Consider the following 26720-nt stretch of genomic DNA (forward strand, 5'->3'; position numbering starts at 1 on the left):
TTCAAAGATAATGACCAATGGCTCTGCAATCACATCAGCCAACTCCCTCAGCACCCTCGGATGCATTAGATCTGAATCCATGGACTTGTGCACATCCAGCTTTTCTAAATAGTCCTTAACCAGTTCTTTCACTACTGAAGGCTGCTCGCCTCATGTGTTTCATATGAACCATAACTCCTTGTTTTTATTTCCCTACTCCTGCAGCCACAGTGCCTGCAGCGGCCAGACCCTCAAAGACAAGGCCTTTATCAAGGTCTGAGCAGCTTGCTAAGCTGAGGGGAAAGAACTGGAAAACAATAGCAAGCTGGAGATTGGCTCTGAGAAATACCAGAGAAAATGTTGCAGTGGCCAGAGACAGCGTGGCCATGGCAAAAGTCACTGTAGAGAAAGACAGGGAGATGCAGTGGCAACTCCTGGAGGCAACATAGACTCAGAATGCTCTGTTGCAGCACACAGACATTCCAGTGCCCTCAGCCAGGACCCAGCCATGTTCTGCAACCCCTGGACAATACAGAGTACTGGGAGCACCAGCATATGTTCCCCCAATGAAACCTTGCAGCTGTGCTACCAGATACCATTCCTCTCCCCAGCTGAAGCTCAGGGCAGCAACAATTGCCCCTGAGAGCCCCGCTCTTTCGTGCCATGTAACACATCTGGAACTTTGAGCCTCGACACCAGAAGGCAGAAGAACAAGAAGAGACAGAGGCAAGATGTATATTCACCTGTGAATTGGAGCCTGCTGTTGTTGTGTGCTGCCTTCCACTGCACTGTGCCACTTCAAAGCTGTGTTTCATTGTTATTTTAATTAAAAATTTATTTTTGGTTGTTACATAACAAATTGTTTTTAATAATAAAAACCTTTAAAATTCATTCAAAAGGACTTGGCAATGCATGTCTGACAAAGTGGGAATTTTCTGTAATGTTTTTATGATTCCTATGTGAGCCCTAGTTTCCCTCTGTACTTTGCATTGCTACCAAGTGGGTGGAAAAGGTTAAAAAGCTGCTCTTGGGGCAGAGAGGGAAACATAAGGTATTGTCTTACATTACTGATTGGGATGGAATGAATGCGTCATTAAGCACTGACTGAAACTGACCCATATTGAAGGAGGGTCCTCAAAGACAATGGGAGACGTAAGGACTGAACAACTGACACTTATACATGGGAAACTCCAGCAGGCAGGACGAGTGAACTCAGCATGAAAGGTGTCATGTGGCTGGGATAAGAGGCTTTTGGGAGAGAGACAGCAGCTCTCACTTGGGATTGCCAAAGAGAGAGGGAGAGAGAGCCAAAAATGGATTCCACGGTAGCGTAGCTGTGAGGAGAGCTTGCTTGGCCAGAATGGACTACATCTTAACATTTATTTCTCTGCCACTTCCCGGAGCTGTGTTCCAGCTGGCTGATAAATCCTGCTCTGTTTTGAAAAGGCTGCCTGGTAACACTGAATATCCTTGCGGAGGTGCATTGATCCCTGGACGCCCGGGCAGAGCTCACCGTACAAAGCAGGAGTACCGGAGCCCAGAAGCTCAGTCTCAGAGGCATTGAGGCTATGTCCTAGCCTAAAGGAAGAGTTGGGCCCCTTGGGGGTCTGGCATACTGAAGCGGTTCCTCCAAGGGACTGTTTAAAAGCTGGGGCATGCTGGGGATCGGTGACAGCATGGTACACAGAAAAAACGGAAATTTTGCATGTCATAGGTTTTTCTAAAAGTATAAAAGCACAGACATGATAAAATAAGGAGTGCCATAATGTGCCACTTCTACCACCCATAAAAGACACTCCAATGCTCACAATCCATTCTCCCCACTACTCCCTGGGATAGCAGCTGGATGTACAGCTGCACATTGTCAGGCCTGAGACTCAAAGTAAGAGCAATATGCATCCCTGATAGTATTGCCATGGCTGTTTCCATTTTCAACTGGCTGCTTAAACCGATGAGCAAGTCTCCGCCACTCAATCTCCCATCCTCTGTTAAGGCTTTCTCCTTTATTCTCACAGCTATTTTGCAAAATACAACATGTAGCTATAATCCTAGGCAAGTTAGCCCATAAAGAGAGCCACCTTCTTCCACTCCAGGCATCTGATGAAGTGGGCTTTAGCCCACGAAAGCTTATGCCCAAATAAATTTGTTAGAGTCTAAGGTGCCACGAGGACGCCTCGTTGTTTTTGCTGATACTGACCAACATGGCTACCACTCTGAAACCTTCTTTTCAAAATCGCCAAATACATACTCCACTGTCATACTGAGGCACTAGTTAAACAGTTCCTTCCTCCTGTCCAAGTGGTCTGTGAATTGCTTCATTAGCCAGGGAAGCAGAGGATAAACCGGGTCTCCCAGGATAACCAGAGGATTCTCCACACCGTTAATGTTCATAGTGGTCCTGGGGGAAAAGTCTCCTTTATTCTTTAAGGTAAACAGAGCAGCATTCTGAAAGATCCTAGCATTGTGGATCTTTCTACACCACCCTGCATTTATGTTTGTGAACATGTCATGGTGGTCAACCAGGCCTCGGAGCAACCATGTAGAAATACTCCTTTCTGTTTATAAACTCTGAGCCCTGGTGTGTGGGGCAAAAAATAGGGACATGGGTCCCATCAATTACCCCAACCCAGTTTGGGAACCCCATGCATGCAATGCCATCAAAAATCTCCTGAGCATCACCAAGCTTTAAAAACCAATACAATGGTACCTTACACATGACATCACACACCTGCCTCACAATGGACCCACCAGTGATCTCCCAATGCCAAATTGGCTGGCTATAGACTGGTAACATTTGGGGGTGGTTGGCTTCCAGATGGCAATGGTGACACACTTCTCAATGGGTGTGGGGCACTGCCTGCTGGTCTGGGGCTGCTGCGGCTCCAGGGTTAGTTCAGCACTGATCTCAGGTTGTCTTCACCATTGTGATGGGGTTCACTCACCACTGTGGCGCCTCCTGCTGGCTGTCCTGGGGCTTAGCTCTGTTCACCAGTGCACCCTCTTCTGGTGCTGTCCAGCCACCGTCACTCCAAGGACTGCAGCGTCCTCTTCAGGACACAGCCCTCCGGCTGCGCCGCACTCTGTGCTCCCCCACTTCCAGGGGACAGTATCACAGTCCGCTGTCCAGCCACTTCCCTCAGTGGCTACTGCAGCCAATTGGCCACTTCCTCAGTGGCAAGGCGGGGGGTGGGAGGGGAGAAACCCGGGCCCACCTACTACTCCAGGTCCCGGCCCAGGGATTCTGTAGATGGCTGCCACTTGCTGCATCCCCTCCGACTCCTCAGTAGATTTCCCTGGGCCATTTCCCTGTGGCCTCAGCACCCTATTTGCCCTTGCTTCAGGGTCTCGGCCTGCAGATCCCTGCAGCCTGCCAGGGGCTGTCTTTAGCTCCCTCAGTCTCTGCCTGTAGCACTGCTCTGTCCAGGGTGCTTGCTGCCTTCAGCCTGCAAGGCAGCCAGTCCTCCTCACTCCTCAAGCTCCAGGGAGTGACTGAAGCGGCTCTGCTCGGCAGTCCTTCTTGTATGGGCCAACCTGGCCTTAATTGGCTGCTCCTCGCTCCTTTTGTGCAGTCTCCCTTGGGCTCTAATAACCCTTTATAGGCCAGTGTAGGGCAGATGCCCCATCACAACCATCCTGAAATTCTGTCACCAAATTCTGCTGAACATTCCAGGTCTGCAGAACTATCTTCTCTCATCAACTGATGCCGATTTCCCAAGCCCAAAAACAGTGCTGTGAAGCTGCTCCAAGAAGAGCTTGTGAAATAGCAGTTGCTCGGTGTCCTCCTCGTCTTCCTTGTCCTCCTCCTCTGCTGCTGCTGGAGGAGCCGCTGGTACAGCCACATCATCTGCTCAGTAGTGCACAGTTGTCCTGTGTGCACACTATTAGAACAGCTTACATATTGCGCACTAACCACTGTGCGTCACACACAATATGAACTAACCACCCCACGTAGATCAGGCCTCAGGAATCTCAAAAGAAACTACGCAATTGGTTTCTACTTTGTGTGAAGAACAGGCATTAACAAAAATCAGCAAGACCAGTCTTTCTGAACGGCTTTGGAGGAAATACCCTCTATAAAACTTTAGCACCAGCTAGTTCAGTCATAATTCTGTAGTAAAAATTATTCAATACAAGAAAATAGCTCTTTAAAGAGATCAAAAAGCAGCAGCGGCAATCAAGCCTTTTTTTATGAACCTCAGATGCACTCGGAGCAGCTGCAGTAGCGTTTGAAACAAGTCAGAACACTAACAGTGACGCAAAATTCATTCTATTTATACCTCTTGCAAAGATGTAAACAGTAAATTTAGTGAGGTATAGCTACCTTTTTGTTGGAGTGGGTGCTCCGGAGGACATATGGGTAACCATGGTGTCGTTCATGTTTGTCAGAGGTCGAGGAGGACTAAAATAGAAATAACGTATTCCATGTTAATGATTAAAGAACAGCAGTAAATACAGATAAAGGTGAAAACAAAACTATTATTCTGTGTAAGAACATTAGGTCAAAGGTACAACTAATTCAAATGGCTAAGTAACAGCAGTCTCTACATAGGTAGGGGTGTTGTGTTCAGATTGCCTTAAAGAATTCATGTGTCAGGTTAAAATGAGGGTAAAAAACGGTTATTTATATGCACGGTAACTGTTGTTCTTCAATATGTTGTGCACATATACATTCCACAGCAGGTGTTTGTGCGCCCAATGCACTTGAGTCGGATTTCTGCCTGCAGTACAACTAGGAGACACATGTGCTCCTGCGCTTCTCATGCTCTCAGGCAAGGACATAAAAGAGGCGTGGTCACCACTTCCCTCATTGTTCCTTCGCACTGCCATATGTAATGTTCAATGTAGCAGGGAAGTTGGGAAGGTTGTGGAATGTATGTATGTGCAATGTAAAATGTATGTTGAAGAACCACAGTTACTGTATGCATAAGTAACTTTTTTTTAAAACTCTGAGTGATTGTGCACATATACATTACACACAGGTGACTCATCAGCAGTTCCCTTGTAGGTGGAGGGACTTTGAATCATCTGAACAGAGACTATAGCACCAACTTGCCAAAGTTGCATCATTTAGAGAGGCCTGACTGATGGTATAGTAAGCAGAACAAGGATGTACAGGCGACCATGTCACTTCCTTGCAGATATCAGCTACTGGAGCATTGCTCCACAAACATGAAGTATTTCTTTAGCTTTAGAAGAATGGGGCTTTGGGGGGAAAAAACACTGGCAAATGAATAGTTTTTTCAGGCAATGGTTATGCTTTAGGCATAAATTTAGGGTGTGGTCTAAGGGAAACCTTTGCCTTTATGGAAAACCACAAAAGGAGCACAAGCCAGAAGGACATGAAGTTCTGAAACCATCCTAGTAGAAGCAGTCGCCACCAGAAAAGCCATCTTCATAGACAATAACAATAGTGAGGTTATAGCCCTAAGCTCAAAGAAAGGTCCTGTGAGTTTGGAGATGGCTAGATTGAGATCCCATACAGGTACAGAATCAGACAAAGGAGGGTAAATTTTGACTAGACCTTTCAAGAATTGGAAACAAGAGAGTGAGAGAAAATGGAAAACCCATCACTGGTGAATGTAGCACAGAAATGGAAGCCAGGTGAACTCTCACGGAACTAATCAAAAGGCCTGATGATTTCAGGGGAAACAAATAGTCCAGCACATCTGCAACTGCCGTGAGATGGGGTGATATATGTTGAGATTGCACCCAGATCAAAAATCTCTTCCATTTTGTGGAGTATGTTGCTCTTAGTCTAGTGAATTATTTTCTGCTATTCACCAACATGTCTGAACCCCTCAGGAGCACAATTTCTCATGGGAATTCAACCAGAAATGATCTATGCTGTAAGATAGAGACACTGGAGGTTGGGATGTAGAATCTTGCCTTGGTTCTTAGACAGAAGGTACTCCATCAGTGGTAAAGTTATCGGTGACCAGACAGAAAGCTGATATAGGTCCATGAACCAATATTTTCTTGGCCATACTGATGCAATAAGGATTAATATTGGTTTGTCTCTTTTCAGCTTCCTGAGTACCTTCAGAATAAGAGGAACTCAACCAGACATAGGAGATGAATGGACCATGGAAGAAGAAAGGCATCTGTGATGGAACCCAGACAGTGGCCTGTCCTGGAGCAAAATATTATGCACTTGTTATTCAGGTTGGTTGCAAACAAGCCTATTGCTTGGTACCCCCTGTGGTGGAAGATCTGAAGCAGAACATCCTTCCTGACTGACCACTCATGAAAAGCCTTCAGGGAAACATTGAGGCAAATGCATAAATTCCATAAAAGAATAGCTTCTTGGTACAGTTGAAGTTATTTTGCACCTCCCTGCTTGTTCAGATAGAACAAGATAGTGGTGTTCTATGTAAGAACTTGTACCACCTGGTTCCTGATGCTGGACAAACATTTTGCAGACCCGAAGAATAGTTTGGAGCTCTAATACGTTTATGTGGAGGTGAAACTTCCTGAAGTGACCAAAGAGGTTTTGTCTGTAGTTGACAGATGGGCTCCCCAAACTTTGATAGACAACTTTCCAGAATCATAGCTGGTTCTGGGGACAAAAATGGCACTTCTTTGTGCACATTGTTCGGGGTTCTAGCACCAGTTGAGAGACTGAAACACTCATGCAGGTACACAAAGCTGCATGCCCAAGGGGTGTCTAAAAGGATGATATACCAAATGGAGCCACACCTGTAGACAGTGAAGGTGAAATCTGGCATGCAGTTATGTACGTGCATGAGGCCACGTGGCCTGGAGCTGAAGGCAGGCATGCACTGATGTCAATGAGTTGGATTTGAGACTTTCTGAGAGAAAGACTACAGATTGAAACCTTCCCTGAAAGGTAAGCCATAGTGGTCACGCCATCGAGGTCTGCTTCTATGAGTTGTGTTGGTTGTAACTATGATTTGTCCGAATTTAGTTTCAGGTGCAGATGGGAAAATAGCTGTTTGATTACTAGGATACCATTTTGGGCCTGGTCTCTTGATGCTCCACGAACTAGCTGATCATTTGGGTAAGGAAAATTTGAACGCTCAAATGGCAGAGGTGGGATGCTACTGCTGCCATGTACTAGGCGAAGACCCTTGAGGCTGATGACAGTCTGAAGAGAAGCACTGTGTACTGGTAATAGTTGGTACCTGCTATGAATCGAAGGTACAGGCGAGTCTCATCTTACGCAGGGGTTCCGTTCCGCGGTTAGCGCGTAAAGCGAAAACCGCGTATAGTCAAAATTACATTGAGTTCAATGGCAGGTGGAATCGCCCGCACTACAGGTACAGTATTAAAATTGTTATTTTTCTCTTTTTTTGTTTTGTTTTTGCCGACCGCGTAAAGCTGAAATTGCGCATGTTAAATGCGTGTAAGATGTGACAGACCTGCACTTCCTATGGCAAGGATGTATCGCCACATGGAAGTATGAGTCCTGTAAACAGAGGGTACCATACAAATTTCCAATCTCCAGGGAAGGGATAATAGAAGCAAGCAGACCATCCTGAACTTGCTTTCTTAGATCTAGAATGGGGCAAGGCCACCAGATTGCTTGGGAGCAGGAAGTAATGGGAATAGAAGCCATTTCTTCTGTGTTAGTAAGGACCTTATTTCATCACTTCCAATTCTAGAGATCATAGTTCTTGAAGTAATAGTCTTGTTAGAAGTGTCCCTGAAAGGACAGGGAGGGTGGGTTGGGAAAAGGGAGGAAGTTCATTGGATAACATAACCCTCCTTTGATGGGCTGAGCACCCAGTTGTCTGACGTGATGCTTTCCCAAGCACAGTGGAAGAGGAACAGACATCATCCAAAGGGAGGAGATATAGGTGGTATGCTGTCCGTGACCAAGAAGTCAAAAAGATTGTTTGAAAGTTGCAGCTGTCTGGTGAGAAGGGACTCCTGCTGATGAAGATGGCTGGAGACCTCGACATTAACTTTCTCTTAGAGGCATACTGGGAATGATCTCTGTGGGAAAGAGGGTCTGGAGTAAGATTATGGACTAAACTGTTTCCTCCTTTATACAGAAGTATAAACTCCTAACGAATGAACTATTGCACGGGAGTCTTTCAACGTGCGCACAGTGCCATCTGTTTTAGCAGAACACAGTTTAGAACCCTCAAAAGGTAAGCCTTCTATGGTGTTCTGCAGCTCCCTTGGAACGCCAGAAGCCTGGAGTGAAGAATAACGCTGCATGGCGATTGCAGTGACCACAGAATGCAAAGCCATATCAGCAGCATCTATTGCTGTCTTGAGGTATGCATGAGCCGTAAGATATCCCTCTGAAACCAAAACTAAAAACTGTTCTTTATATTCTTCTGACAATTTGTCAGCAAATTTAGAAATGGCAGAGAAATTAATAAAGTTATATCTTGTCAAAAGAACCTAATAATTAGCAACACTCATTTGAAGAGTATCAGAGGGGTAGCCGTGTTAGTCTGAATCTGTAAAAAGCAACAGAGGGTCCTGTGGCACCTTTAAGACTAACAGAAGTATTGGGAGCATAAGCTTTCGTGGGTAAGAACCTCACTTCTTCAGATGCAAGTAATGGAAATCTCCAGAGGCAGGTATAAATCAGTATGGAGATAACGAGGTTAGTTCAATCACCATCTGACACCATCAGCTCAGGATTAAACAAAGACTGTGAATGGCTATCCAACTACAGAAGCAGTTTCTCCTCCCTTGGTGTTCACACCTCAACTGCTAGCAGAGCACCTCACCCTCCCTGATTCAACTAACCTCGTTATCTCCATTACTTGCATCTGAAGAAGTGAGGTTCTTACCCACGAAAGCTTATGCTCCCAATACTTCTGTTAGTCTTAAAGGTGCCACAGGACCCTCTGTTGCTTTTTACTCATTTGAAGAGTGGCAGTAGAATAAACCGTTTGGCCGTATAAATCAGTCTCTTAAATGCCTTCTCTTTGGGAGTGGCCTTAAGATGGGATTGATGGGACCTCTCATTAAACCACCAAAGAATCAGGAATTAGATGGGTAAAGAAACAGCCAAAATCTTATTGAGGGACTTGGTATCATCTGTCCACTTGCTTGGCTGGAGTCTACCAGAGAGTTTTCACTGACAGGAAGCACAACACTTCCTGGGGCAGGAGTCTTATATTTAGGAAAGTGTGTAGATTCTCTTGCACAAGTTCCATCTGCACCCCTAAAGAACTGGCCACCACCTCATGGGGTCCTGAAAAAACTTTGAAGTCCTCTGGGAAGCAGAGGGGAGACAAGGACTCTGGAGAGACAGCCTCATCTGGTGAAGATGCAGAACTATGAGGGGTGGGAAGATCTAAGGGTTCCTCCATTAATTCTCCCTCCATGGGTCCTAACAAGAAAACCCCTAACCTAAACAACCCAAACATTTTTGGGTCACAACTCGCTTCCCCAATTTTTGTCTATGCATCATGATGCTGATATTATGCACTCTTTGGGACACAAACTGTCTCCTTATAAACTGTCTTTACATAAAGTGAAATGTATACCCCTGCTGCTGTATAACTAATATTTATTTGCAGTAAGTGGGATGTGTGCGTTATTGAATTGTGAAGACAGATGTAAAGCAAGGAGCATAACAAAATGAACCTCAGCAAAATATGCACTAAGGCAACAATGATCAGTTCCCAATGCACTTCCAACTTGTTGGGCGAGTGTACAGTACATCCATATCCAAAATCCACAAAAGTGCAAGAACAGACATAAATGTTCTCTCTCGTTGTCTGCGAAAATGACAATATACATTATATATTATGAGGTGCAGGGATTTTTTTTTGCAGAATTCATTTAAATTAATGCAACTCACAGTAACCAACTGCATTTATTAGGGGTATAATTATTTTCACCTTCTGAAGGTTTAAATAGATGTTGGGTTGGTATGTGGTGTCAAAGTCCATTTTTTTAATTATAATGCTGCTGTTAGGCAACTTCTTTCATAATAAAAGTCGTAACTCACCATTCTCAATTTGCTCTCAGCTTCATTAAGAGGCATCTCCATAGGTTCTTTCCAGTTCTATAAATACCACTGTCCTCAATTTTCCACCTAAAATCCCACTCACAGTGATAATGGTATAGGGGGGGGGGAAGTCTAAATATGAACATCTGGCTAAAAGATTTCTGCTTGCAGAATTCTGTCTTCTTTACTACACACACTAAAGCCTTCCTAGTCCAGCTCTTTTCTGGGGCCATTTAGACATTTTACTGAACATATTCTAATAAACTTGAACATCCTTAAGGTGGCACTCCATTTCCTTATGTAACCAAGATAGAAAAGCCATTTGTTCATGAAATCAGGAGTGTGCTGTAATCATGCACACAGTACTAACAGAAGTAATAAAAAAGCTGTCTTCAGAAGGATGCTCTAATACTGAAGCAGAAGCAGTCTGATGGAGTAAAAGAAAATGGCACCATTACTGTTAGTCCAGGGCAATCCCATTATTCCAAAACTTCTGATTAACAGAAACTTACTTGAGTTCCCCCAACAAAGGAGACAATTGTGGGCATCTGCTATAGAGCAGAAGGAAAAGAGAACAAGAAAGAAAAAAATTCCTGGATCAAGTATCAAGGCCATCTAAGCTGAAGAATTCTATTCTCACGGGGAATTTTAACTATCCACGTATCTATTGGGTAACTTAAAGGACTTACCGGTATTCCGGAGTCCTTGGGAGGGGACGTGGCCTCTACCAGAAGAGGCGGGGCCTTTAAATCCCCAGGCACTTAAATCAGGATTTAAAGGGCCCGGGGCTGGGGCTGTGGTAGCAGCAGCTGGGAGCCCCGGGCCCTTTAAATCATCCCCAGAGCTACCAGCTGCAGAGGCTGGGAGCCCCGGGGGTGATTTAAAGGGCCTGGGGCTCCAGCTGCTGCTACCGCAGCGGAGCCCCGGGCCCTTTAAATCACCATCGGAGGGGGCCCCAGCTTCTGGCAGAGCTTTAAAGGGCCCGGGGCTCCACTGCAGTAGCGGCAGCTGGGAGCCCCTGGCCCTTTAAATCACTGCCAGAGCCCCGCCGCCGCTACCCCAGGGCTCCAGCAGTGGGGCTCGGGTGGCAATTTAAAGGGCCCCAGAGGGTAGCGGCAGTGGGAGCCCCGAGCCCTTTAAATCGCCAGCTGAGCTCCGGGGTAGCAGTATCAGCCGGGGGCTCGGGCGGTGATTTAAAGGGCCCAGGGCTCCGGCTGCCGCTACCACCCCAGGACCTTTAAATCGTCCCTGGAACCCTGCTGCCGGCGCCCTGGGGTAGCAGCAGCAATGCTCCGGTGGCAAGTTAAAGGGCCTGGGGTGGTAGCGGCGGCCGAGCCCCATGCCCTTTAAATCGCCGCCTGAGCCCCGCTGCCACTACCCCAGGGCTCCGGCAGGCTCCGGGGACAATTTAAAGGGCCCAGGGCGGCAGCAGCTATCGGAGCCCCGGACCCTTTAAATCGTCCCCGGAGCCCTGCTGCCGGAGCCCTGGGGAGACGGCAGTGGGGCTCTGACGGCTATTTTAAGGGCCAGGGCAGTAGCGGCTGCCACAGCTCCAGATCCTTTAACTAGCCACCGGAGCCCCGCCACCGCTACCCCAGGGCTCTGGGGATGATTTAAAAGGCCCTGGGTGGTAGCTGCGGCAGGCGCCCCGGGCCCTTTAAATCGCCGCCCAAGCCCCTCCGCCGCTTCCCCACGGCTCTGGCAGCAGGGCTCTGGCAGCAATTTAAAGGGCCTGGGGCTCCAGCTGCTGCTGGGAGCCCCAGGCCCTTTAAATTTCTGCCTGGGGAAGCCGATCTGCCCCGGTACAGCGCATCGGCTCTTGCCGCTACGCCGTACCGGGGCGTACCAGCTTACTTTCACCTCTGGGTAACACACATATCCAACAAGTATATTCAAAAAGGTTTCTAACTTCTAGAACTAGAAGTCACTTAATGATTCAGAAAGTACAGTCTCAAACCGGAGAAGCAGCCACCTTGAATTTCCTTCCAACTTATCACAAGAAAATAATTTAGGAAATGAACTTGTAAGCTCTTCAGAGCACGGACCAGGCCCTTCTATGTATTTGTGTATCACCTAGCACTGCCAGGTCATAAGAATTATTTCCATTCTAAACAGATTTGCAGAGACAGGGATAAACATTTCACAGAATGAAGCAGTATATGGGTATGAGATTTCAAGAAAGCCAATTTTTAGCAATGTATCCATTTATAGCACTTTCCTCATCAATGGTCTCTATCACCAAGTTCAGGAAACAGTTTCCCCACGGTTGTTGATATATTTTTGACTGCATATTTTATGCACTAAAAATACATTAGGGTATTTTGTCAAAGGGATCTTTATTTTTCATGAATGTCGTAGTACTAAGTATGATTGCTGAATGCCCTAAATAAACTGTTTAGGGAACATTACAAAATTCAGTGTTTTCTAATCCTAATATTTATTTTATCTTTTCTTTTCATTTTGGTATGTATATTTATAATTTATCATCTTCATCTCTTCTGTCATCTGCTCATTTGTTTTTAAGGCTTCTCTCACTGTGGCAGCTAAACATACATCATACCAGCGTATGGGCACCTTACACCATTAAGCAAAGAAATAACCTCTTCAAAATAAGACTTAATTAAACCTTTGGTTCCTGCTAAAAAATGCTGAAACAGTAAGAGTCAATCAAAGGTAAGAATGACGAGCAGGAACCATATGGAATCTGCATGTGAAAACTCCTGGGGAAGAAAAGTTCTCTTTACAATCCTTTGGCCATCTCTGAGAGAGGGAAAAATGAACCCCACTGAAGGTCCTTCCCATTCCCCCTCACCAATTTCTCAAAACAAGTCAACACAATCTCACAGGTGATTAATTGCTATAGTTCGAATAAAAATTAACAAGGATCCCTTTTTTTCGTCTTTGTCTACTGCCAAGAAGAGAGAGTCAGCTACAGATAACACTGTGTCTGTACTAAACACAAGTCTAAAAACAGACAGGTAGTAGGGATCATAAGGTTCTGAAGACACTGAAGTTGCTTCAGCTTCACCTATTCTCAATAATCCTCCCTAAAAGTGAGAAGCTGAGATTGATCAGTAATTGCGTGTTAATGTCACTACCTGGTTCCCCACCATTTAAGGGTGGTGAAAGAAAGTGTGAATAATCTCCCTCAATAATAGGCCTAAAATCCTTGCAGGTCTTCAGTCAGCCTTGGGGACAAGAGTTCAGCATACAGGCAATGGATACAACTCTCTCAATACATCTAAGACCTCAATAAATAAGAGGAACTCAGCCTCAGTAATACCTTCACTGTGCTGGGCCCAGTCAGCCCAAATTTGATGGATCTTTTCAGAAAAGCATATGGATTACAAAAAATCTACTCGAACACAACTAAGGCAAGCAGAATTTACCAGACTGTCTTCCACTCTGAACAGTTCCCCTGTCTGAGACGCTGCTGATCTGTAGCAAAGGAAAGGAATTACTTATTTGCCTCTGTCAGCACAGCGAAGAAAAGTAAAAATTCTCTAAAATGTAACTGATCTGATTTGGAGCAAGTCTTCCATCGCTATCATTCAGTTTCCTCACTTGTTGCTTCATTAGTATATATATCACCGTGATCTCTGAGGACAATGTGAAGGTAGAATGAAATGTAGGTGTCAATCTAACAGTGTTTGTAGACAAAAGGTTGTCACAATACTCACAAAATCATCAGCAAAATGGTTCAGTGATGAAGCAGAACAATCCATCAGTTACATCTGGAACTCAGAGCTATTGACTTCCGGGGGGGGACAGAGGGGGGAATTAAGTAGGCCCCTCATCCTAAAGGAGCAAGGTGAGGCTGTGATTTCAGCCCAGAGAGGTCTGAAGTCTGTCCATGTTAAAAGTGTAACGTGACATCTCAAATCTCCACTCCCATCCCACAGATAAGACCTAGAGTGTATTGTGATGTTGCACTCCATATGATTTTATGAAAATATGCTAATGAGCGTGAATATAATGTAATTGGAATATGCTTCATGCAAAAGGTCATTGGGAACTGGGTATCTGGGTGCTGGAGACAGGAACACTTTTTAAGCTGTTTTCAGTTAAGTCTGCAGCTTTGGAGAACGTGGTTCAGACTTGGGTCTGTGTTTGCAGGAGGCTAGCGTGTCTGGCTCAGCAAGACAGAGTACTGAAGTCCCAAGCTGGCAGGGAAAAATGGAGAATCAGAGTTCCCAAAGAGTTTAGCAAATTCATGTGTTGGCCCATCTATAATGAAGAGTCAAGTATCATGTGAGCTGATAGAAAAACTCATACAAGCTCTTTACTTGCACAGTGTTTCTGATCTTGAACCAATCTGTTTGCAAGCTGCTCTATTGCTTATACATGAATGAATTTATCCTCAAACACCCCAGAGGCAGACAAATATTTCTCTCCCCACTTTTACAGATGTGGAACAGATGGATGCCCAAAGTTACACAAAGTCTGTGGCAAAGCTGGAAAAAAACCAGATCTGACTCCCAGTCCAGTATCTTAACTATAAGACCATTTTAAAAAGCAACCACAATCTGGTTACATATAATGTAAAGGGAAACGCATCCTGACAACACCATGAGGTGTTTTTGAAATTTATTAAATAAGGTGTTAACTGGAAAACTATTTAAATTGTGATGGAGTCTTACTTCAGAGCACTTCATGATTTACTTCACAGCAGTTCAGAAAGGGGTAACTCATTTTATTATAATTCACTGAGAACTGTTTGTACCTAACAATATTTACAATACTGATGCTATAGTCTTTTCAAACACTTCCCTCCAGTCTGCTGCCCCCCCGGTAAGAAAAACACTGGTTGCAAAATATGATCTGATCAAATTAAATCCTTAACAGAGTTAGAGTAACAATGTATCTTTACTTTGTAACTCTTAGAATTCCTCTGGGAGACTCATATGAATGATTGTGTGAAATCCCATCCCTTTCCAGTTTGATCTGCCAGCCATTTTCACAAAAGAACATAGCCATGACTGTTTCTCATATTTTATTACAGGAAGAATTATGGCAATGTGTTTTTACAGTAAACTAGAAAGAATAATGTGACTACTTCTGTGGGAGAGTCAAAAGGAACTTCCCCAAAGGCTAGGAATTAATTAAGCTCCAAATAACAAGGAACATCCCACTGTATGAGAGATAGCGTACAGCTATTCCAAGACAGAGAACATTCGTGTGCAGGCAACCACACTGGGAGATCCCCCTCAGTAGTATATCAATCCCACACAATTTTTTACGTTGTTAATTTAAAAAGTGCAGTTATATCAATGCAGTCACTAAACAGAAATCATCAGTCAAGTCACTGTTCACATCAACACTTTGCTTGCCTTAACCTTAACCCACATACCAGAATAACCAAACACACACACACTGCAGTTGCACAAAGAATACTATCAATTCCAGCACAGAATCATGCACTAGCTGCAGACCCTAGTGAGCTGCAACCCAGTTCAGGATATGTCACCAGGGGCTCTAAGCCAGGGTTTGTGCTAGCAAAGGTTGGTGTAGACCCTCAGGGAGGCTGGCACATCTACTAATTAGTCCTCTTCTCACAATAGCTTTAGAAGACTAAGTTAAAAGGTGAGAGAGCTTTCAGCAAAGGGGAAAATTGAAGGTAGATTCTCATAGGTCTTCAGGGGAAACAGTGTATAGGGCTATTATTAAATAACATTTAGATGAAAACTCCTTCAGGCCATTCCCTAACCAACAGTCTTACTTCTCCACTCTGTGCCTAAAGAGTTTAACAAATGCTGAAAATGCTTTCAGAAAAAAGTGTGTTAAACCTGTCATCTACCCATTTGCTTTGAAACAGATTAATCTGGACATTAATAGGTCACAGTATACCTTTGAAAACACCGTTTGCTAACACAGAACTAGAAGGATGAATTTTCCTCTCCAACGTTTCCTATCCTTACATGTTTGTTATATTATTTAGGAGATAAATTTCTCATCATTAGCTACTGCATCGGCCCTTGTCTGCAGTATCTATTGCTAAGTAGGAGGAAGTGAATGTATGATTCTTCCTTTTTCTGTACAGCCTATTGTTTATATATATGAACACCATTATTTACTATTCCAATCTAAATACCGATTCTCTGCTTTCTTGCACACTACTGAATGAAAGGATAAACTAATTAGACTATAAGAACGGTTGAGATAGATCTATACTATACCAAGCACGGACAGAGGACAAAGAGAGAGAAGGAAAACCTATTTAAAAACTCAGTATTTCACAACCAAGAAAGAAGCTTGCCTCATACAGAGAAAGAGGAAGGTGGTGATATAGTCTTGCTTCCTGGAGCAAGAGGTCTTAGAATGAAGTGATCAAAGGCTCGATATCTAGTTGGCAGCCGGTATCAAGCAGAGTGCCCCAGGGGTCGGTCCTGGGGCCAGTTTTGTTCAACATCTTTATTAATGATCTGGATGATAGGATAGATTGCACTCTCAGCAAGTTCGCAGATGACACTAAGCTGGAGGGAGAGGTAGATATGCTGGAGGGTAGAGATAGGGTCCAGAGTGACCTAGACAAATTGGAGGATTGGGCCAAAATAAATCTAATGAGGTTCAACAAGGACAAGTTGAGCAAAGCCCACAGGTAAGTGGGGAACATGGAGACCTGGGAGATGGGTCAGAAACAAGAGGGAGTGTGGGCTATATTGGCAGAGAGAAAGGAGGGTCAGGACAAAACTGGGAGGCAAGATCAAACCAGAATCTTAGATGCCTATATACAAATGCGAGAAGTATGGGTAATAAGCAGGAAGAACTAGAAGTGCTAATAAATAAATACAACTATGACATTGTTGGCATCACTGAAACTTGGTGGGATAATACACATGATTGGAATGTTGGTGTGGATGGGTACAGCTTGCTCAGGAAGGATAGACGGGGAAAAAGGGAGGAGGTGTTGCCTTATATATTAAAAATGTACACACTTGGACTGAGGTGGAGATGGACATAGGAGACGGAAGTGTTGAGAGTCTCTGGGTTAGGCTAAAAGGGGTAAAAAACAAGGGTGATGTCATGCTAGGAGTCTACTACAGGCCACCTAACCAGGTGGAAGAGGTGGATGAGGCTTTTTTTAAACAACTAACAAAATCATCCAAAGCCCAAGATTTGGTGGTGATGGGGGACTTCAACTATCCAAATATATGTTGGGAAAATAACACAGCGAGAAGTCTGAAGGAATGCCTAACATAGTGAATGCTAATGGGAAGGGGGTAGGTTTAGCAGATAAAATAAAAAAAGAACAAGTTAAAAATCACTTAGAAAAGTTAGATGTCTGCAAGTAACCAGGGCCTGATGAAATGCATCCTAGAATACTCAAGGAGCTAATAGAGGAGGTATCTGAGCCTCTAGCTATTATCTTTGGAAAATCATGGGAGATGGGAGAGATTCCAGAAGACTGGAAAAGGGCAAATATAGTGCCCATCTATAAAAAGGGAAATAAAAACAACCCAGGAAACTACAGACCAGTTAATTTAATTTCTGTGCCAGGGAAGATAATGGAGCAAGTAATTAAGGAAATCATCTGCAAACACTTGGAAGGTGGTAAGGTGATAGGGAATAGCCAGCATGGATTTGTAAAGAACAAATCGTGTCAAACCAGTCTGATAGCTTTCTTTGATAGGATAACGAGTCTTGTGGATAAGGGAGAAGCTGTGGATGTGGTATACCTAGACTTTAGTAAGGCATTTGATACGGTCTTGCATGATATTCTTATAGATAAACTAGGCAAATACAATTTAGATGGGGCTACTATAAGGTGGGTGCATAACTGGCTGGATAACCGTACTCAGAGAGTTGTTATTAATGGCTCCCAATCCTGCTGGAAAGGCATAACAAGTGGGGTTCCGCAGGGGTCTGTTTTGGGACCGGCTCTGTTCAATATCTTCATTAATGACTTAGATTTTGGCATAGAAAGTACACTTATTAAGTTTGCAGATGATACCAAACTGGGAGGGATTGCAACTGCTTTGGAGGACAGGGTCATAATTCACAATGATCTGGACAAATTGGAGAAATGGTCTGAGGTAAACAGGATGAAGTTTAACAAAGACAAATGCAAAGTGCTCCGCTTAGGAAGGAAAAATCAGTTTCACACATACAGAATGGGAAGAGACTGTCTAGGAAGGAGTACGGCAGAAAGGGATCTAGGGGTTATAGTGGACCACAAGCTAAATATGAGTCAACAGTGTGATGCTGTTGCAAAAAAAGCAAACATGATTCTGGGATGTATTAACAGGTGTGTTGTGAGCAAGACACGAGAAGTCATTCTTCCGCTCTACTCTGCGCTGGTTAGGCCTCAGCTGGAGTATTGTGTCCAGTGCTGGGCACCGCATTTCAAGAAAGATGTGGAGAAATTGGAGAGGGTTCAGAGAAGAGCAACAAGAATGATTAAAGGTCTTGAGAACATGACCTATAAAGGAAGGCTGAAAGAATTGGGTTTGTTTAGTTTGGAAAAGAGAAGACTGAGAGGGGACATGATAGCAGTTTTCAGGTATCTAAAAGGGTGTCATAAGGAGGAGGGAGAAAACTTGTTCACATTAGCCTCTAAGGATAGAACAAGAAGCAATGGGCTTAAACTGCAGCAAGGGAGGTCTAGGTTGGACATTAGGAAAAAGTTCCTAACTGTCAGGGTGGTTAAACACTGGAATAAATTGCCTAGGGAGGTTGTGGAATCTCCATCTCTGGAGATATTTAAGAGGAGGTTAGATAAATGTCTATCAGGGATGGTCTAGACAGTATTTGGTCCTGCCATGCGGGCAGGGGACTGGACTCGATGACCTCTCGAGGTCCCTTCCAGTCCTAGAATCTATGAATCTATAAGTGCAGAGTCCTGCACTTTGGACAGAAGAATCCCAGGGACTGCTACAGGCTGGGCACCAACTGGCTAAGCAGCAGTTCTGCAGGGAGGGATATCTCAGTGGTTTGAGCATTGGTCTGCTAAACCCTGCGTTATCAGTTCAATCCTTGAGGGGTCCATTTAGGGATCTGGGGCAAAAATCTGTCTGGGGATTGGTCCTGCTTTGAGCAGGGGATTGGACAAGATGACCGCCTGAGGTCCCTTCCAACCCTGGTATTCTATGATTCTATATATACCTAGAAAAGGACCTGGGGATTACAGTGGATGAGATGCTGGATATGAGTCAGCAGTGTGCCCTTGTTGCCAAGAAGGCGAACAGCATATTGGGCTGTATTAGTAGGAGTATTGCCAGCAGATTGAGGGAAGTGATTATTCCCCTCTATTGGGGGAGTATTGCATCCAGTTTTGGTCCCCCCAAGACAGAAGTGATGTGGACAAATTGGAGAGAGTCCAGCGGAGGGCAACAAAAATGATTAGGGGGCTGGGGCACATGACTTACAAGGAGAGGCTGAGGGAACTGGGGTTATTTAGTCTGCAGAAGAGAAGAGTGAGGGGGGATTTGATAGCAGCCATCAACTACCTGAAGGGGGGTTCCAAAGAGCATGGATCTAGACTGTTCTCAGTGGTACCAGGTGACAGAACAAGGAGTAATGGTTTCAAGTTGCAGTGGGGAAGGTCTAGGTTGGATATTAGGAAAAACTTTTTCACTAGGAGGGTGGTGAAGCACTGGAATGGGTTACCTAGGGAGGTGGTGGAATCTCCTTCCTTAGAGGTTTTTAAGGTCAGGCTTGACAAAGCCCTGGCTGGGGTGATTTAGTTGGGGATTGGTCCTGCTTTGAGCAGGGGATTTGACTAGATACCTCCTGAGGTCTCTTCCAACCCTAATCTATGATTCTATGAACTGCAGTGGGTTTGCAGGCAGAGATGAGGATGGAAGAGCCACCACCACCAGAGGGCACACCCGCTGACCAGAGCTAATTCCCGAAACGGCCAACAGGAGGCGCCAGTGTGGTGAGTGACCATGTGACAGGATTCAAAACCTCCCTCAAAAATAAAATTGTATTTTCCCCTTTAAAAATGATGCTCTTACTCTTGTTTTTAAAAGGCTTGGTCTTTTTTGGCTCTCCCACCCCTTTAAAATATACATTCATTAGAAGTACAGAACTAGGTCCTCAGCTGTACTTACAGCCCTTGTTACACTGCAAGGGAATCACCAGGTAGCAACCTCTGGACATGGCAAAAAGTGGGGGAGATGGAACAGGAGTGCAGCCGCACTCCAGCTATCCCTTGCTGGCAATTCAGCATCTAGGGCAACCATCTTTGCTTCCCCTTTGAATCCTGCACCAAGAAGAGCTCAGCTAGACCTGAGGATCCAGCCCATCTGGTTCTGATTTTTCTCACTGCAGGAGAGAATGGAGCCAATGTTTAGATGTCCTGAATAATCATATCACAGCTGAAGAAACCTCAGCTGCAGCTCTCCTGCTCTCCAGATGAGAGGGGGCTTCTATATACACTTGTCAGGGAGCCATATTTGATAAACTATTTAAACAGCTTTCTGATATGCTCCAAGAATTAGTATGGATGCACTAAAACTGTGTTAGACCTGTGCTTAAACAATTTTCTGAGGTAGGAGCTTAGGTTAGAAAACTTTTCTTTAAAAAACCCAACAACACATCATCTTACATAGTTTTGCCCCATTAGTATAACAATGGCATTGTTGAGTTTTAGATTTATTGTTTCTTCATTACTCCCAGTTTAGCTTTCTTCAGTTTACAAGAAAGAACTTGGTTATTCTGTCTGATGTTCAAATCTAACCTGGAATCTAAGGGTACATCTATACTTACCCGCTGGTTCGGCGGCAAGCAATCGATCTTCTGGGATCGATTTATCGCGTCTTGTCTAGACGCGATAAATCGATCCCGGAAGTGCTCGCCGTCGACACCGGTAATCCTGCTCTGCGAGAGGAGTAGGTGGAGTCGACGGGGGAGCCTGCCTGCTGCGTGTGTACCCGCGGTAAGTACCTTTAAGTTCAAACTAAGATACTTCGACTTCAGCTACGTTATTCATGTAGCTGAAGTTGCGTATCTTAGTTCGAACTGGGGGCTTAGTGTGGACCAGCCCTAAAACAAGATGGATTCTTTCTGGCTTGTGCATCACCACCAAAGATACTGAAGACCAAATTCTACCCTCAGTTACACTGGCATAACTCTATTTTCCTCAGTGGAATTATGCAGGTATAAATGATAGGAGGATTTGGCTCTCCAATTTGAAGTTAACGATTCTGTTGATGATGCATGACCCATAACATAATCTGACCCACTTTCCCACAGATCTGGTGGCTCTGCAGAGCTAACATTTATTTTAGTTACAGAAGTGAGAAGATGTGACTCTAAATGCATCCAAGGATCAGTTCTGAATAAGAAGGAACCATTTTTATACAGTCACCTTTCAGAGTAGAACTACATGGTTTCCACGCAAGTGCAGACAGCGCCTCAGGGCATCTGAAGATTCAAATCAATTCCCATTTCATCTCTGCTCTATTTAGGTCCTTATTTTAGCTCATGGGGACCCTGGGAGAGCTGCTGCTCAGGTTTCAGTATTGAGTTTTGATGTCACCATTCAGATCCTCCAAAGATTTATCAAAATCCTCCAGCACAGAGTGGGAAATTGGTACCTGATATTTCTAGCATAAAATAAAATAGAGGTCTGTCTTTATTTATAGTCAAGAAGAAAAAGGGTACACTTTTTATCCTTCGCAGTTCACCTTTAAAATGAAATTCAAGCCATATATATACATTCTGACTTACCATGCCACAGTTTTACAGCAAGTTAAGAACTGCATTTGAGGAAGGCAATCCAATGTAAACCTATAATTCTACTTATAATCAATGCTTATGGTTGAGGGCCAATTTTTATAGTATTGCAAGGGAAACAGAAACAAAAAAGATCTTTAACTAAGTAAGATCCTAAAACAAACTTTGTTTTCCTAACTTCCTCCTCATAGGTTCCCCATTCTGCAAATGCTTCTATTCATTTTAAAACAGGCAAAAGAGAGTAGGAGAGGGAAGAAGCATACTGTGGTTTTTCAACCGTTTTTTTAATTTTAAAGTGAATTTATTTTTGGTAGAAGATATCCAATAACAGAGCTCTGGAGACTCAAATCCTTTGTTTATCGACAGAACAGGCAAAGCACAGGAAGTGGCCAGGCAAATTATCTTGTTACCAGCTCAGATATGTCTAAATGACGTTCTGGAGAAATCAACTCTAGGGATGAAAAGAGACATCAGTTTCTATGGCTTATTCAATATTCGAGTTCTCTGATGAGCATGCCAACAAGGAGATCAGTAGTACCAAGCTGCCGTTATAACATATGGACCTATGGCCACCAATTCATTTCAGGTGGTTCAAACAACCTTCAAATATGAAGCCTTTTGGCTATTGAAATAGCGAAGACCTAGAAATAAAAGGCTCCGTAGTTCTTTACCAGCTCCATAAGTACCCAGTCTCCAATTTTTTAAACTTCTGTGAACAATGATTATACGGTTATTATAATAATTGATACAACTATCATTCCAGGAAGGCAGAGGGCATTTTTATTTTGCTTTCCGAGTACAAGTGTTAGTATGACAGTCAGCAATTCTTCATTGTATAATACTACTTTCTGACAGTATATTTATGAGAAGGAATGGAGAGTTTTAAATAAGTGCTCATACTTTCCCAAGGTGAGCACCAAAAGAAAAAGTAACTGTTATGCCGAGCCAACAATCTGTTCCCCCAAAAAGGGGAGGTTACAACAACCATAGTGTAAAAATCGGTGACAACCCTTCTATTCCACTGCAAACCATGTGAACTACTTTTAAAATGTTTTATGATAGTTTGCATAGTTATGACCCAGTTCAGATTCATTGGTAGTTGCAGTTTTGGCCTGTTTCTTGTTACAAATGATGGGGAAACTGCTAATGGCCTGTGCTTAAACTACTCAATGGGGGGGTTTGATTGGTGTGGATTAGGGTTGGGAAATGCTGCCCTCCTAAATCATTTCTGAAGTAACTTCCCCCAAATCCAGTATGGAGCTTGTATCTGTTTTTGATTCCTATCTAATTTTCTACTCTTACTAATTAATAGCCCAGTCAAAAGCTCTCTTGGGGAATGGGGGAGAGGGAGCATGAAAACTTAATGTGTAATCCAACAATTTGGGTTAAATGTATAAGCCAACAATAGCAGACTGAATGTTTGCCAAAGGAGATTTTTTTTATCATCATCTTTGGCTAGTGTAATATTTTTACTACTTAATCATTCATTGCTAATGGCAGGATAACAGCCTCCTGTAACTCAACCTGATATTACATTACCACCTGTCACTGGAAAAAATAGCAAAGGGTTTTAACATTATTTTTATTTTTCAAAATAGCTAAGCTACAAATATCTGGCTGAATGAATTACTAGATACCCTAAACTGTCCTCTAGATTACTAAGACTACTGTGCAATTAAAATAGATTATTTGTGCTCCTGATAAAATAATCAGCAGACAAGTAAAATAAAAATGCTAAAAAGTTAAAAATCAATTGAAAATCTAACAGTGTATTATAATTAATTTGTTCAAGTTTTATAAAAGGACTAGTTCCCCAGTCTCATGGGAAACACTTACATGAAAACTCAGCTTCATATAGTGACTACTTGAAAATACACACAATGTATATCTGAATGATTTTAATATGAATTAATTATTAATCAGTTATATTATATAATACAATTTATTTGTATACAGTATCTTGACTATAAAACATTAGGGAACATTTTACTGCCAGTTAGAGTCCTTTACTTATAAGTAGGAATAATATTTAATACTGTTAGTCACTGACATAATAAATCCAATGAGTTCATTAACACATCTCTGCATTCATTCCCAGTAAAGTGGAACATTCATATTACCTGGCATGAGAAAATGCCATTGACAACTCTGCTACTTTCTACTAATGCCATATTTTGTATGAATAATCTAATCATAATAATTCTGATTGTAAACAGGATATACAGTTATATTTTACTTCCTCAAGACTTTATTCTTGAATCATTTTAGGAAGGTATAACAAAGATGGAAACTTAACAATTCAGTAAGTTACCAATTACAGTCTGTTCAATAATACATCCCATGCAACGTCCCTACATGAGCTGTTATTGCAATCTGTTTGCAATAGACAGAAACAAATAAAACCTAACAGCATGGTCATGCTACAGCTCTGTTAATGGCATCACTCTCACTAGTCTGTAATGTTAACTACAAATAATCACATATAAGGGTTACATTTTAAAACCGTATTCAGAGAAGTTAACTCTGCCTTAACAATGAGCTCTTACGGCATGCAAAGATCCTACTAGCCCTTTTAAGCTAAAGCAACAAAACAGAAAGGGAAGCAAACACGCCAAACCTTTGCGCTCTGTAGCAAATGTCTCTTCCTTTCTCTACTGAATAAGCATCCTAATGCACTACACACTGCTGTTGTCTCTAAGGAAACAGAACTGTCACATGACCAAGGATCTCCTGTTCACAAGGTATTTCATTCTACAAAATATTTTTAAGCAAGATAAGGCCCTGCTAACAGCTCATTACAATGTAACTACATGGCTAAAGATTTTTATCAATCTAAAATATTTGAATACCATCAAGGATGAAAAGCAATAGAAAAACATAGCCTTTGTCTTATTAGCCAGAATCAGCACAGATAGCAGCAGGTACAAATGTAAAGTTTTTTCCCCCAATAAATCCAAACCATACCACATATTCAAATTTATGCATCCTTCAACTTAAACAAATTAGGAATAAAGTTCAAAATTTACACTTCAACAATATATTATTTTTCACAGGAAATATAAACATGAGATGGAAAAGACAGTCTGGGAAGTTCCATGTTGATATGCAGAAAGTGCTGGCTTCTATTGGGAGAGTACTTTCACCTCAGATTCTCAGCAGGACTGCTCTTTAATTAAAGGCTGTCTAAGATAGTCACAGCATGAGCTACCTGAATGTAACAAAAATATTAAAAAAAGGAGAACAAACTACACAAAGTTCTAGCTACTCAAATTATTGACACTTGGACATTTGGGTCTTCACTGTCCTCAGTGATTCAGACTTTTTTGCATTTCAAGGAGATGACATAACTGCAGCAGCAGCAGAAGAAAATCTAACACCTTAATATTTAGTAAACGATCTTCCACTGACCACATGTAAATAGCTAAAAAGATCCACCCATATATTTTCCTCAGAGTGGAGGTTCTTATTTCTAACAAAACTCAGATTCAGAAGCGTAGAGTGAGGAGTAAAAGAGAGAAAAGGATGTGAGAAAGCAAGAGAGATGCAAGAACAAGGGAGGAGTGGAAAGAAAATCAGAAGGAATGATTCAGAATGTAAATATAGAGCTGCCACTAAAGCTACACTGTGTCTAGAGAAGCACTTAGTTAAACTCATGTACACGAAATAATATGTAAATTAATATGTATTGTACATTACTGGTATAAACAGGTTAACACTTGACTTCATCTAGACATTTATTTCAGTCACATAAAAATGGAAAAACTAAATGAAATAGAGAATGTCAAAGGTTATAGGCAAGTCTGTGCTACTACCACCAAAAATAAAATACAGTAACTACTTTTTTGGAGATACTAGGAGAAACGATGTTTAGTGTCCCCCTCTTCTGACTGTAGTAGAATGAAAATACAGTAGAATTCAGCAGGGCCGGCTCCAGGGTTTTGGCCGCCCCAAGCAGCCAAAAAAAAAAAAAAAAAAAAGCCGCGATCGCGATCTGCGGCAGCAATTCGGCGGGAGGTCCTTTGCTCCCAGCGGGAGTGAGGGACCGTCCGCCGAATTGCCGCCGAATACCTAGACGTGCCGCCCCTCTCCGCAGCGGCCGCCCCAAGCACCTGCTTGCCAGGCTGGTGCCTGGAGCCGGCCCTGGAATTCAGAGTTATGAACACTAGAGTTACGAACTGAACCAATCAATCACACACCTCATTTGGAACTGGAAGCACACAATCAGGCAGCAGCACAGGACCCCCCCCCCCCCCCAAAAGGGAAATTTCTTCTGCATAGTAAAGCTTCAAAGCTGTATTAAGTCAATGTTCAGTTGTAAACTTTTGAAAGAACAACGATAACGTTTTGTTCAGCGTAACGAACATTTCAGAGTTATGAACAACCTCCACTCTTGAGGTGTTCATAACTCTGAGATTCTACTCTACTATTTCCACTACTTTGCTATTGCACAATATGGTGCTATATATGTTCCAAAATTTGTTTGTAGATATATTTCATTTCAAGTCCGTTGAAATCATATTTGGCAAAAAAGGAAAGGGTAAAAAATTAGTAGAAAAATGTGGTATTTTAATTGTGTAAGCTACAGAAAATGTAGTATTTGTATGTATATATCTAGATCTCTATATCTAGATCGATATAGATATATGCATATAAAGTTATAAACACTTAATATAATGGTGCCCCCATAGGGGCACATCTACTTTCAGCACCCAACCTGTATTTGTTGGTGGGTTACAATGGGTTATATGTATAATGAAGGATATATAGAACAACTTAGTACCGCCTACTTAATTTTGCTGGATAATGCCATAATATTCTTCCACTGAAGTCAAGAAGGAACTTATGCAAATAGCTATAAGTGCACATATATGTGCACTCTCAGAACTGCAAATAAATATTAAACCAATATAAACTGATTTCTCTTCAGTGGAAAATTTGGTCTTCCTTCTAGATCAGATTAGGTTGCCAACTTTCTAATCGCACAAAAACAAATATCCTTGCCCCTTCCCCGAGGCCCTGCCCCCCGCTTACTCCATCCCCCCCTCCCTCTGTAGCTCACTCTCCCCCACCCTCACTCACTCACTCATTTTCAACTGGCTGGGCCAGGGGGTTGGGGCACAGG

At 43.0% G+C, this 26720-nt stretch overlaps 1 protein-coding gene across 1 annotated transcript in view; it reads right to left on the bottom strand.

The window, feature by feature from the left end:
- The window catches only part of DTNB (dystrobrevin beta), a 346393-nt gene that overhangs the window by 123110 nt on the left and 196563 nt on the right, over positions 1-26720 (bottom strand). The window contains exon 10 of the mRNA XM_065400623.1: positions 4301-4378. Coding sequence (XP_065256695.1) covers positions 4301-4378 — 78 coding nt within the window. The remainder of the gene's footprint in view (positions 1-4300; positions 4379-26720) is intronic.

Source organism: Emys orbicularis, chromosome 3, assembly GCF_028017835.1.
Source record: "Emys orbicularis isolate rEmyOrb1 chromosome 3, rEmyOrb1.hap1, whole genome shotgun sequence".
Lineage (NCBI taxonomy): Eukaryota > Metazoa > Chordata > Testudines > Emydidae > Emys > Emys orbicularis.